The sequence below is a fragment of the Kogia breviceps genome, chromosome 2, assembly GCF_026419965.1.
Source record: "Kogia breviceps isolate mKogBre1 chromosome 2, mKogBre1 haplotype 1, whole genome shotgun sequence".
Taxonomy (NCBI): domain Eukaryota; kingdom Metazoa; phylum Chordata; class Mammalia; order Artiodactyla; family Physeteridae; genus Kogia; species Kogia breviceps.
Window position 1 is genome coordinate 49141006 of NC_081311.1, and position 12922 is coordinate 49153927.

At 44.3% G+C, this 12922-nt stretch overlaps 1 protein-coding gene across 1 annotated transcript in view; it reads left to right on the plus strand.

The window, feature by feature from the left end:
• The window catches only part of LOC136793536 (syncytin-A-like), an 85949-nt gene extending 73577 nt beyond the window's left edge, over positions 1–12372 (plus strand). Inside the window, exons 7-8 of the mRNA XM_067025209.1 lie at positions 10181–10295; positions 10879–12372. Coding sequence (XP_066881310.1) covers positions 10181–10295; positions 10879–11620 — 857 coding nt within the window. The 3' untranslated portion in view covers positions 11621–12372. The remainder of the gene's footprint in view (positions 1–10180; positions 10296–10878) is intronic.
• The last annotated feature ends 550 nt before the right edge of the window (positions 12373–12922 follow it).

The following is a 12922-nucleotide window of genomic DNA, read 5'->3' on the forward strand; positions in this document are numbered from 1 at the left end:
TTGCTACAGATAAAGTACTGTAAGGGAATGGTGAAAGAAGCATGAAAAGTACGAAAAACTTACCCCTTTTAGTTTCTTCATACTGATTTAACTAGAAAACTTTAAAGAGAACTTAAATTCCCTGATACCAGATGAGCTACTTATAAACAGTTTACAAGAACAAACTCATCTAAATGGCAAACTAGTGAGAAGATGTGTGAAAACAGGTGACAAGCCTAACAAGCCTGGTGACAGCTCGTTGTTCAGAAAGGAATTTTAGTTCAACTTTAAATATTTTTTTAGAAAAAGACTTGTACTGTAATTTTAAGTGTCATTCTAAAACACTGCAGCTTTCTAGATAAAGGATACAACCTTCTCTAGATGATAAACAATACCATAGTTGGCTTAAAAGCAGCCACCAATTAAGAAAGAATTCAAGGTCAATCACATTCATCTTAATAGTAAATAAAGCAACTCCTAATTTTATACTAATCTGTTCATTAATAGAAGAAATACTCTTAATGTAACAAAAAATATTTCTCCTTGCACAAGCTTATATCAGACCAGATAACCCACTGATAGTTAACAACAAGTAAGCCTAAACTAATACTTAACCAATTCAAACACTGTTAATTCAACACAAGTATGCATTTACAAAAAGATTATAAAAAATGAAAGGAACTTGGGAATCACAAACCCTGCTTGCTTATAAAAAACATTACCTCTAGCACTTCTGGTTAGAGGCACCGCCTGCCCAGTGAGATCTGTTGAAGCGCTGTGGCATCCTGAGTGTGGAAAGGTAGCACAGTCATCTGTTCTCTAAATAAGGACTTGCATGACTGGTTACACAAGGCTTTTACTGTCTCTTTTAAGCAGTGAAATTGACCTTCCCGTGAAGAGGCGGGAATAATATGAGAAGACCCTATGGAGCTTAAACTAATTAATCCAAAAAAATAAACAACTGAACTTTTACGGGATAACATAGCTTTTAATGTATTAACAATTTTGGTTGGGGTGACCTGGGAGATTAAAACAACCTTCTAGTGATTAAAATTTAGACCGAGTCAGAATGCTTTATTGCCTATGGTTCTGAAACACTGATCAAGCATATTGTTTATGCTTATGGTACAGGTTATCCTAGGGATAAACAACGCAATCCTTTTCCAGAGTTCATATCAACCACAGCGTTTATGACCTTGATGCTGGATCAGGATATCCTAATGGTATAACTGCTGTTAGTGGTCTGTTTGTTCAGTGATTAAAGTCCCAGATGATCCGAATTCAGACTGGAGTAATCCCAGTCGGTTTCTATATATACTAGAGATTTCTCCCAGCATGAAAATTCAAGACAAGTAAGTCATACTTACAAAATGTCTTCAAACTAAATGATGATAAAATCTACATTCAATTAGTTTATGCGTACCCTACTGTAGACAGGGTTTGCAGAGCCCAGCAACTGCATTACACAAACTTGTATCCGCAGAGGTTCAAGTCCTCTTCCTAAGAATATGTTTATCATCAACGTGCTTTCACTAATTACCCAAATTTACTCACTATAGCATTCCTTACATTAACTGAATGGAAAATCCTAGGCCGTATACAAATCCAGAAAGGGCCAAACAGAGACAATGTGAAACATTTACCAACCATCATTCTAATCGGAGTCGCCCTAGCATCATTGCGAATCCTTTACATGACACGTGAAATCAATAACTCTTCCCTAACAGTGAAAACTAAGGAGCAGCAATGATACCGAAGCGACTAATACACAGATTATGAAGGTTTAAATGTTGACTCCCATATAATGCACACATCAGGTCAGGGTTACTGATCACTCAGCAGAACATGGAGCAGCACCCATTCCAGCTTGTCCATCCTCCCATGAACACAACAAGATAAAGAGAAGAAAAGGGACCACACGTTAATCATGGCAAAACCCTCAGTTCAGATGTTGGAACTCTCAGAAGGGACAAGACACAGTGCAGGCAAAAAGCACATATGGGGTCTCCCCCTTCATGTGATCCTGACCCATGCAGATGGGGTGAGACCACACAATCCCAGACGCTGCACCTGGGGTTACACGTCCACACTCACCAAGGGGACGCCACCTCCCCTGATCCTGTACCTGGGGTCACACATCTACCTTGGTCGGGACACTGTGGCTGTGCTACGTGGTCTCCCGACGTGTGAACAAGCCGGGTCCCTGGCAACTCCTAGGACTGTACAAAGAAGTGTAGGTTCCATCTCCACTCCTGACACTTTTTCCAGGAAAGTCAGTCCCTTCCTGTTTCACTTTGGTTCTGTGTGATTTTCATTGTTCTTAAAGCTTTCGGGCTAAAGTTGAACACAGTACCGTGGTTCTGGAGGGATCGGCCCTCTCCTTCCTTGCTCACCTAGGTGTGGAGAAAACTCACGCAGCAGCAGCAGGGCTGACAGAGCAGCAGGACCGGGCTCTGCTGAGCGGGGATGGCTGACCGGAAGGCGAGCACGTAGCAACATCCCCTGCTGCCCATCAGCCTTAAGCCCAGATCCGTGCGCCCAGCAATCAATTCACCAGGTACACCTGCCTCCCTCCTCGCCCCCTGCGTGCTGCTGAATAGCAATAATTACCAGGTAGCCCACCTGAGGAGCCTCAACCGGCCCCAGGAAGGTGAACCTCATAGGGGTCAGGACTAAGGCCCCTACGACAGCAATCACACATGGAGGGACACGTAACCACGCTCAGAGCGGAGCACCGTTACCCAGACAAGCCCACCTCAGCTCCAGACCCCAGACATCTGAGCGCTGGCCTTCAGACAGAAGCACACAGCTTCCCAGTGCTGAGGCCAGGCTGGGTCTCTACCCTGGTCTCCACATCTCCCCTAAAGCTGCACGACTGAGGCCAGGTCTCTACCCAGGTACCCACATCCCCCTGAACTATTGCTATAAAACTCGTCATCAAATCCCTCCGGGTTGCGGGATACACAGTTTTCCGGAGCAGTAGCCAGATGTGTTGCCCATTGCCCAGCAAAGCAATAAAGCTATTCTTTTCGATTTCACCCTAAACTCTGCCTCCGAAATTAGATATGGCACCCGCGCACAGGGGCCAAGCTTGCAGCATCAGGCTCTCGATGACTTGTCGAAAAATAGGGGGAATGCCTTAGAAGGACTCCGCAATTCCCTGGACTCCCTAGCCGATGTCGTTCTCGACAACAGGCTGTCGCTTGACTACCTCCTGGCTGAGCAAGGGGCAGTATGTGCACTTACAAAGAAAACCTGCTGCATTTTTGTCAATAACGCTGCTCGGATTGAGGTAAACATTCAAGAGATATATGAGCAAGCTCAAAGGCTACATAGATACAACACACAAGGTCCAGATCCAAGCTGCGCTGCAATATGGTCACACAGAGCCTCCCGGTGTAACCTGGTCTCTTCCACCTCTCGGCCCACTAACTGTGTTGTCCTCCTGCGCATCCTGGGGCCTTGCCTCCTTCACTGCCTTGTCAGCTTCGTTACTGAATGGATTGAAGCCATCAGACTTCAGATGATACTAACACAAGGGTACGAGCAACTGGGACTGCAGCCTGGTGACCAGCAGACATATTTTAGGCTACTTAGGAACAGTTCTACTCTTCTAAACCAGGGAAAAACTGCACCCATATTCAGCGAGAAGTGGCTTCAGAAGGCAGAACTTTGACCTTCGGCGCCCCTCAAGAATGAGGAACAGTAACAAGGAAAGGAGGGATTTTGTTGCCAGAGCTGTGCCAGGTCTTCACCCAAAACCCACCAACCCGCCCCCCAAACAGGAATAAATATGTATCTTTAAGTCACAGCATCTGGAGACAAAAGGAGGAAGCTATCCAGAGAGACAAAAAAAAACAAACAACAACAACAAAAAAATCAGATAGAACCAACTGGAACTAAGGTGGCAACGAATTTGACCTCCAACAGACCCTCAGTCTCATCACACGCTTATCTACCACATCAGCTACTGGATGACACACGTACTGGTGGCCATGCCTGGAAGATGGGGACCAAAAAAGGATAGAAAGGGGGTGGCACCCCATTTCCAGGAAAACCCTGCCCCTTCCCCAGCAGACTAATGCATGTGTCTCCCCGTCAGTAGCCTCACTCCTCCCTTCAGGCTTCACTCTTTTAAAGCGAATCCCTCTCACCACGTGGGTGAAAAGTCGATCTGTAAACTAAGTCCTTGCTTCTCTAATTCCTTGGCCACAGAACAAAACTTGGGCTGCATCAATCTCAGCTTTGGTTTCCTTTTTTGGCTGCATAAACCCGAAGGAGCATCTATTCTATACTTTCTTTTCATTTTTGTCCTTATACCAATAACAAGCATGATTGAAAATAATCTCTTAAAAAGAAAAGTCTTTGCAGTGTTTTTATTACCCTGGTTTTGTAAATCAGAAAAGGAGAACAGGGATTCCCTGGTGGCGCAGTGGTTGAGAGTCCGCCTGCCGATGCAGGGGACATAGGTTCGCGCCCCGGCCTGGGAAAATCCCACATTCCGCGGAGTGGCTGGGCCCGTGAGCCATGGCAGCTGAGCCTGCGCATCTGGAGCCTGTGCTCCTCAACGGGAGAGGCCACAACAGTGAGAAGCCTAAGTACCGTAAAAAAAAAAAAAAAAAAAAAAAAAAAACAGGAGAACAATTTATCCACCTAAGACTCAAGAAAGAAGCTCCAGCTCCACCTTCAACTCCCAATACTGAAATTCTACTTAAAGAACTCCCTGAACAATTTGCTTATGGGACATTAACACTATTGTTAAGTACTATGTTAACTATTAAAATATGACATCATGAAAACTGACATTACTATGGACTTTGTGCATTACATGCCCTTCTACATATATAAGTAGAATACCTATGCTTTATCATTATACATGATCATATAATCATGTACAAATTATCTACTCCATGGGCATAAGTATGTGTACATCAGCCTATTGATATTACACTTCAATCCACATTAGATTCCAGTCCCTATGAAATAGTCACAGGGGTAATTGGAGTGATTGATTTTATACAGGACATATGTTTATTAATTGTACATACCACATTATTTCCAAACATTTCCCGTCAACGTGCTTATCATAACCGGTAACCAGAAAGCCTCAATAAACCATCAAACCCCCCCAAAAACATGCCTGTCTCCTCGTTCTGGGCCACGAACTATGGGGATTTCTATAAAAGAACTATATTAGGCATCTGGATCTTACTTCAGGGCCATCTCACCTAAAATTGCCCACTCTTTCCACTCCAATAAGACACCTCGATGGACTATCCAAGCAGCCCATGCTCACACCTAACTGGTGTCATGCATTTGGTATTTTTTTAATTGCTGCGATGCTGTGACTCAGCTGTGGCCATCAGAAGACTTAATACAGTCAAGCAACTTGCAGCTGAGATTATGTTGAATATTATTTGCCAACCTAATCAACTATAATGTGTTCTTGAGTCGACGATCACCAGGCATAGAGCATTTACACACATACATACACACACATGCACGTGTTTAGCAGGTAAACAGCTTCCTTAATCAAACCCTCCTACCTAACACCAAATCTCATATTTTGTACGCCATCGTGGCCCTGCCGAACCCCCGAACAAGGTGAAGAACGTAACTACGTAAGAGTCAGGTAACCCATCTAAGAAACATACTGCCCTTACTTCTCCAACCCAGAGTTAGTATAACTACAAACTAGCCTCCTAATAATACCAATCAATTACTTACAGAAGGCTTATATAGAAAGACATGTCCTCGATCTGCCATGTACCTCATAGAAAATAAAAAGTGAAGTACATTTTAATAATCCCCAAAAGAAAAAATATTTAACACTTCAATACTAATTTTAACACAACCCAAACGGCGACACTGAATTACCAATATATCACACGTAAATAGTAGTTGAAGTGAGGCTCTGTAAATGTCTACTTGATTTTGCCAACTTTATAAAAACACAGCCTACTAATTTTTAACTAAAATTACACATGCAAGTATCTGCATCCCATTAAAAATGCCCTCTAATTCATAAAGGATTAAAAGCAGCAGGCGTAGCTCACAATGCCTTGCTTCACTTCTCCCTCATGGGAAATGAGTGATAAACATGAAGCCATAAAAGGAAGCTTGAGTAAGTTATATGAACTACTTAGGGTTGGTAAATTTCGTATCAGCCACCTTGCTTATAAGATTAACTCACATTAATAGAAACCCAATGTAAAGGATGTTAAAGATTATCCCCAAATAAAGTTAAGTCCTAGCTAAGCTGTAACAAGCCATAGCTAAAGCAAAAATAAGCTATGAAAGTGACTTTAAGATTTCTGATTACATGACAGCTAAGATGCACACTAGGATTAGATGTCCCACTACCCTTAGCCCTAAATCCAAATAATTGTAACAACAGCATCATTCACCAGAATACTACTAGCATCAGCCTGAAAGTCAAAGAACTTGGTGGTGCTTCACACCCTCTAGAGGAGCCTGTTCTATAAGCGATAAACTCTGATAAACCTCACCAGCCATATGCACCGCCATCCTCGGGAAACCCTGGTAAAGAACAACTCTAAGCAAAATTGTCAGACATAAAAATGTCAGCTCAAAGTGTAACCTATGGGAGGGGAAGAAGCGGGCTACATTTTCTACCTCAAGAACATAAAATAATTTCTATGAAAGTTCTTAGGAAATTAAAAAATCAGAGGAGGATTTCCTAATAAATTAATAGAGTGCTTAATTGAATCAGGCCATGAGGCAGGGGCACATTGCCTATCACTCTCCTTAAATACAGATAACTTTGGGCTTCCCTGGTGGCGCAGTGGTTGAGAGTCCGCCTGCCGATGCAGGGGACACGGGTTCGTGCCCCGGTCCGGGAAGATCCCACATGCCGCGGAGCGGCTGGGCCCGTGAGCCATGGCCGCTGAGCCTGTGCTCTGCAACAGGAGAGGCCACAACAGTGAGAGGCCCGCATACCGCAATTAAAAAAAAAAAAAAAAAAAAAAAAAAAAATACAGATAACTTTGCATAACCTATTAACAAGTACCAAACACAAAAGAGGAGATAAGTCGTAATGAGGTGAGCAGACTGGAAAGTGTGCTTGCATGAATCAGAGTGTAGCTGAAAGAGGAGCACCTAGTTCACACCCAGGACATTTCATGCCGCACGAACAGCCTGTACTAAAAGTGGCCCAAACGTCCCACCAAATTCAACTGGCATAAGTAAATTAAATAGAACATTCAGTCAACATCTAATGTATAGAAGATAGAAATCTAAATCTGGTGCTATAGATAAAGTACCATAAGGGAATGATGAAAGAAGCATGAAAAGTACCCAAAAAACTTACTACCCCTTTTACCTTTTGAATAATTCTTTAACTAGAAAACTTTGAGAAAGAGAACTTAAGTTAAATACCCTGAAACCAGATGAGCTACTTATGAACAGTTTACCAGGACAAACTCATCGAAATGGCAAACTAGGGAGAAGGCGTGTGAGTAGAGGTGACCAGCCTCACAAGCCTGGTGATAGCTGGTTGTCCAGAAAGGAATTAGTTGAACTTATATATTACTTTAAAAAATCATAACTTTTATTCTAATTTTAAATAGTATTTTACAATGCTACAGCTTTTCAGACACAGGATACAACCTTCCCTAGAGAATAAGCATAAACAATGCCATAGTTGCCTTAAAAGCAGCCACCAATTAAGCAAGTGTGCAAGGCCAACCACACACACATTCATCTTATACCAACAGTAGACAAAGCAACTCCTAATTTAATACTGGGCTAATCTATTCATTATTAGAAGCAATACTGTTAATATGAGTAACAAGAAATACTTCTCCTTGCATAAGCTTGTATCAGAATAGATAACCCATGACAGTTAACAAGAAAAGAAACCTAAACTAATACTTAACCTATTCAGACTTTGTTAACCCAACACAAGTATGCATTTAAGAAGAGGTTTTAGGGCTTCCTTGGTGGCGCAGTGGTTAAAAATCTGCCTACCAAGTCAGAGGACACGGGTTCGAGCCCTGGCCCGCGAAGATCACACATGCTGCAGAGCAACCAAACCCGTGTGCCACAACTACTGAGCCCACGTGCCACAACTACTGAAGCCTACACGCCTAGAGCCCGTGCTCCGCAACAAGAGAAGCCACCACAATGAGAAGCCAGCACACCACAATGAAGAGTAGCCCCCGCTCAAAGCAACTAGAGAAAGCCCACGCACAGCAACAAAGTCCCAACACAGCCGAAAAAAAGATATTGTTTTTAAAGGAAAAGAAAAGTTTTTTTTTTTGTTTTTTTTTTTTTTTTGCGGTTCACGGGCCTCTCACTGTTGTGGCCTCTCCAGTTGCGGAGCACAGCCTCCGGACGCGCAGGCTCAGCGGCCATGGCTCACGGGCCCAGCTGCTTCGCGGCATGTGGGACCTTCCCGGACCGGGGCACGAACCCGCGTCGCCTGCATCAGCAGGCGGACTTTCAACCACTGCGCCACCAGGAAAGCCCAAGAAAAAATTTTTTAAGTAAAAGGAACTCAGCAATACAAACCTATCTGTTTATGAAAAACATTACCTCTAGCACTTCTGGTTAGAGGCACCGCCTGCCCAGTGAGCTCTGTTGAAGCGCTGTGGCATCCTGAGTGTGGAAAGGTAGCACAGTCATCTGTTCTCTAAATAAGGACTTGCATGACTGGTTACAAAAGGCTTTTACAGTCTCTTTTAAGCAGTGAAATTGACCTTCCCGTGAAGAGGCGGGAATAATATGAGAAGACCCTATGGAGCTTAAACTAATTAATCCAAAAATATAAACAACTGAACTTTTACGGGATAACATAGCTTTTAATGTATTAACAGTTTCGGTTGGGGTGACCTGGGAGATTAAAACAACCTTCTAGTGATTAAAATGTAGACCAACGAGTCAGAATGCTTTATTGCCTATGGTTCTGAAACACTGATCAAGCATATTGTTTATGCTTATGGTACAGGTTATCCTAGGGATAAACAACGCAATCCTTTTCCAGAGTTCATATCAACCACAGCGTTTACGATCTTGATGCTGGATCAGGATATCCTAATGGTATAACTGCTATTAATGGTCTGTTTGTTCAGTGATTAAAGTCCCAGATGATCCGAGTTGAGACTGCAGTAATCCCAGTCGGTTTCTATCTATACTAGAGATTTCTCCCAGCATGAAAATTCAAGACAAGTAAGGCATACTTACAAAATGTCTTCAAACTAAATGATGATAAAATCTACATTCAATTAGTTTATGCGTACCCTACTGTAGACAGGGTTTGCAGAGCCCAGCAACTGCGTTACACAAACTTGTATCCACAGAGGTTCAAGTCCTCTTCCTAAGAATGTTTATAATCAACGTTCTTTCACTAATTACTCAATTTTACTCACTGTAGCATTCCTTACATTAACTGAATGGAAAATCCTAGGCTGTATACAAATCCAGAAAGGGCCAGGCAGAGACAATGTGAAACATTTACCAACCATCATTCTAATCGGAGTCGCCCTATCATCATTGCGAATCCTTTACGTGACACGTGAAATCAATAACTCTTCCCTAACAGTGAAAACTAAGGAGCAGCAATGATACCGAAGCGACTAATACACAGATTATGAAGGTTTAAATGTTGACTCCCCGATAATCCCCACATCAGGTCAGGGTTACTGATCACTCAGCAGAACATGGAGCAGCACCCATTCCAGCTTGTCCATCCTCCCATGAACACAACAAGATAAAGAGAAGAAAAGGGACCACACGTTAATCATGGCAAACCCCTCAATTCAGATGTTGGAAATCTCAGAAGGGACAAGACACAGTGCAGGCAAAAAGCACATATGGGGTCTCCCCCTACATGTGATCCTGACCCATGCAGATGGGGTGAGACCACACAATCCCAGACCCTGCACCTGGGGTCACACGTCCACACTCACCAGGGGGACGCCACCTCCCCAGATCCTGTACCTGGGGTCACACATCCACCTTGGTCAGCACACCGTGGCTGTGCTACGTGGGCTCCCGACGTGTGAACAAGCCGGGTCCCTGGCACCTCCTAGGACTATAGAAAGAAGTGTAGGTTCCATCTCCACTCCTGACACTTTTTCCAGGAAAGTCAGTCCCTTCCTGTTTCACTTTGGTTCTGTGTGATTTTCATTGTTCTTAAAGCTTTCGGGCTAAAGTTGAACACATTACCTTGGTTCTGCAGGGCTCGGCCCTCTCCTTCCTTGCTCACCGAGGTGTGGAGAAAACTCACGCAGCAGCAGCAGGGCTGACAGAGCAGCAGGACCGGGCTCTGCTGAGCGGGGATGGCCGACCGGAAGGTGAGCACGTAGCAACCTCCCCTGCTGCCCATCAGCCTTAAGCCCAGATCCGTGCGCCCAGCAATCAATTCACCAGGTACACCTGCCTCCCTCCTCGCCCCCTGCGTGCTGCTGAATAGAAATAATTAGCAGGTAGCCCACCTGAGGAGCCTCCACAGGCCCCAGGGAAGGTGAATGTCAGAGGGGTAAGGACTAAGGCCCCTACAACAGCACTCACCCAGGGAGGGACACGTAACCACGCTCAGAGCGGAGCACCGTTACCCAGACAAGCCCACCTCAGCTCCAAACCCCAGACCTCTGAGCGCTGGCCTTCAGACAGAAGCACACAGCTTCCCAGTGCTGAGGCCAGGCTGGGTCTCTACCTTGGTCTCCACATCTCCCCTAAAGCTCCACGACTGAGGCCAGGTCTCTACCCAGGTACACACATCCCTGTGAACTATTGCTATAAAACTCGTCATCAAATACCCCCGGGTTGGGGGACACACAGTTTTCCGGAGCAGGAGCCCGATGTGTTGCCCTTTGCCCAGCAAAGCAATAAAGCTATTCTTCTCTATTTCACCCTAAACTCTGCCTCCAAAATTAGATCCGGCACCCGTGCACAGGGGCCAAGCTTGCAGCATCAGGCCCTCGATGACTTGTCGAAAAATAGGGGGGATGCCTTACAAGGACTCTGCAATTCCCTGGACTCACTAGCCGATGTCGTTCTCGACAATAGGCTGTGCCTTGACTACCTCCTGGCTGAGCAAGGGGCAGTATGTGCACTTACGAAGAAAACCTGCTGCAGTTTTGTCAGTAACGCTGGTCGGATTGAGGTAAACATTCAAGAGATACATGAGCAAGCTCAAAGGCTACACAGATACAACACACAAGGTCCAGATCCAAGCTGCGCTGCAATATGGTCACACAGAGCCTCCCGGTGTAACCTGGTCTCTTCCACCTCTCGGCCCACTAACTGTGTTGTCCTCCTGCACATCCTGGGGCCTTGCCTCCTTCACTGCCTTGTCAGCTTCGTTACTGAAAGGATTGAAGCCATCAGACTTCAGATGATACTAACACAAGAGTACGAGCAACTGGGGCTGCAGCCTGGTGACCAGCAGACATATTTTAGGCTACTTAGGAACAGTTCTACTCTTCTAAACCAAGGAAAAACTGCACCCATATTCAGCGAGAAGTGGCTCAGAAGGCAGAACTTTGACCTTCGGCGCCCCTCAAGAATGAGGAACAGTAACAAGGAAAGGAGGGATTTTGTTGCCAGAGCTGTGCCAGGTCTTCACCCAAAACGCACCAACCCGTCCCCCCAAACAGGAATAAATATGTATCTTTAAGTCACAGCATCTGGAGACAAAAGGAGGAAGCTATCCAGAGAGACAAAAACAAACAAACAAACAAACAAACACAGATAGAACCAGCTGGAACTAAGGTGGCAACGAATCTGACCTCCAACAGACCCTCAGTCTCATCACACGCTGATTTTACCACATCAGCTACTGGATGACACACGTACTGGTGGCCATGCCTGGAAGATGGGGACCAAAAAAGGATAGAAAGGGAATGGCACCCCATTTCCAGGAGAAACCTGCCCCTTCCCCAGGAGACTAATGCATGTGTCTCCCCGTCAGTAGCCTCACTCCTCCCTTCAGGCTTCACTCTTTTAAAGCGAATCCCTCTCACCACGTGGGCGAGAAATTGATCTGTGAACTAAGTCCTTGCTTCTCTAATTCCTTGGCCACAGAACAAAATTTGGGCTGCATCAATCTGAGCTTTGATTTCCTTTTTTGGCTGCAAAACCCGAGCTATCATCTATTCTATACTTTCCATTTTTGTCCTTATACCAATAACAAGCATTATTGAAAATAATCTCTTAAAAAGAAAAGTCTTTGCAGTGTATTTATTACCCTGGTTTTGTAAATCAGAAAAGGAGAACAACTTATCCGCCTGAGACTCAAGAAAGAAGCTCCAGCTCCACCTTCAACTCCCAAAGCTGAAATTCTACTTAAAGAACTCCCTGAACAATTTGCTTATGGGACATTAACACTGTTGTTAAGTACTATGTTATCTATTAAAACATGACAACATGAAAACTGACTTTACTACGGACTTTGTGCATTACATGCCCTTCTACATACATAAGTAGAATACTTATACTTTATCATTATACATGATCATATAATCATGTACAAATTATCTACTCCATGGGTATAAGCATGTGTACGTCAGCCTATTGAAGTTACAGTTCAATCCACATTAGATTCCAGTCCCTATGAAATAGTCACAGGGGTAATTGGAGTGATTGATTTTATACAGGACATACGTTTATTAATTGTACATACCACATTATTCCCGAACATTTCCCGTCAACATGCTTATCATAACCGATAACCAGAAAGCCTCGATAAACCATCAACCCGCCCAAAAACATGCCTGTCTCCTCGTTCTGGGCCACGAACTATGGGGATTTCTATAAAAGAACTACATTAGGCATCTGGATCTTACTTCAGGGCCATCTCACCTAAAATTGCTCACTCTTTCCACTCCAATAAGACACCTCGATGGACTGTCCAAGCAGCCCATGCTCACACCTAACTGGTGTCATGCATTTGTTATTTTTTTAATTTCTGCGATGCTGT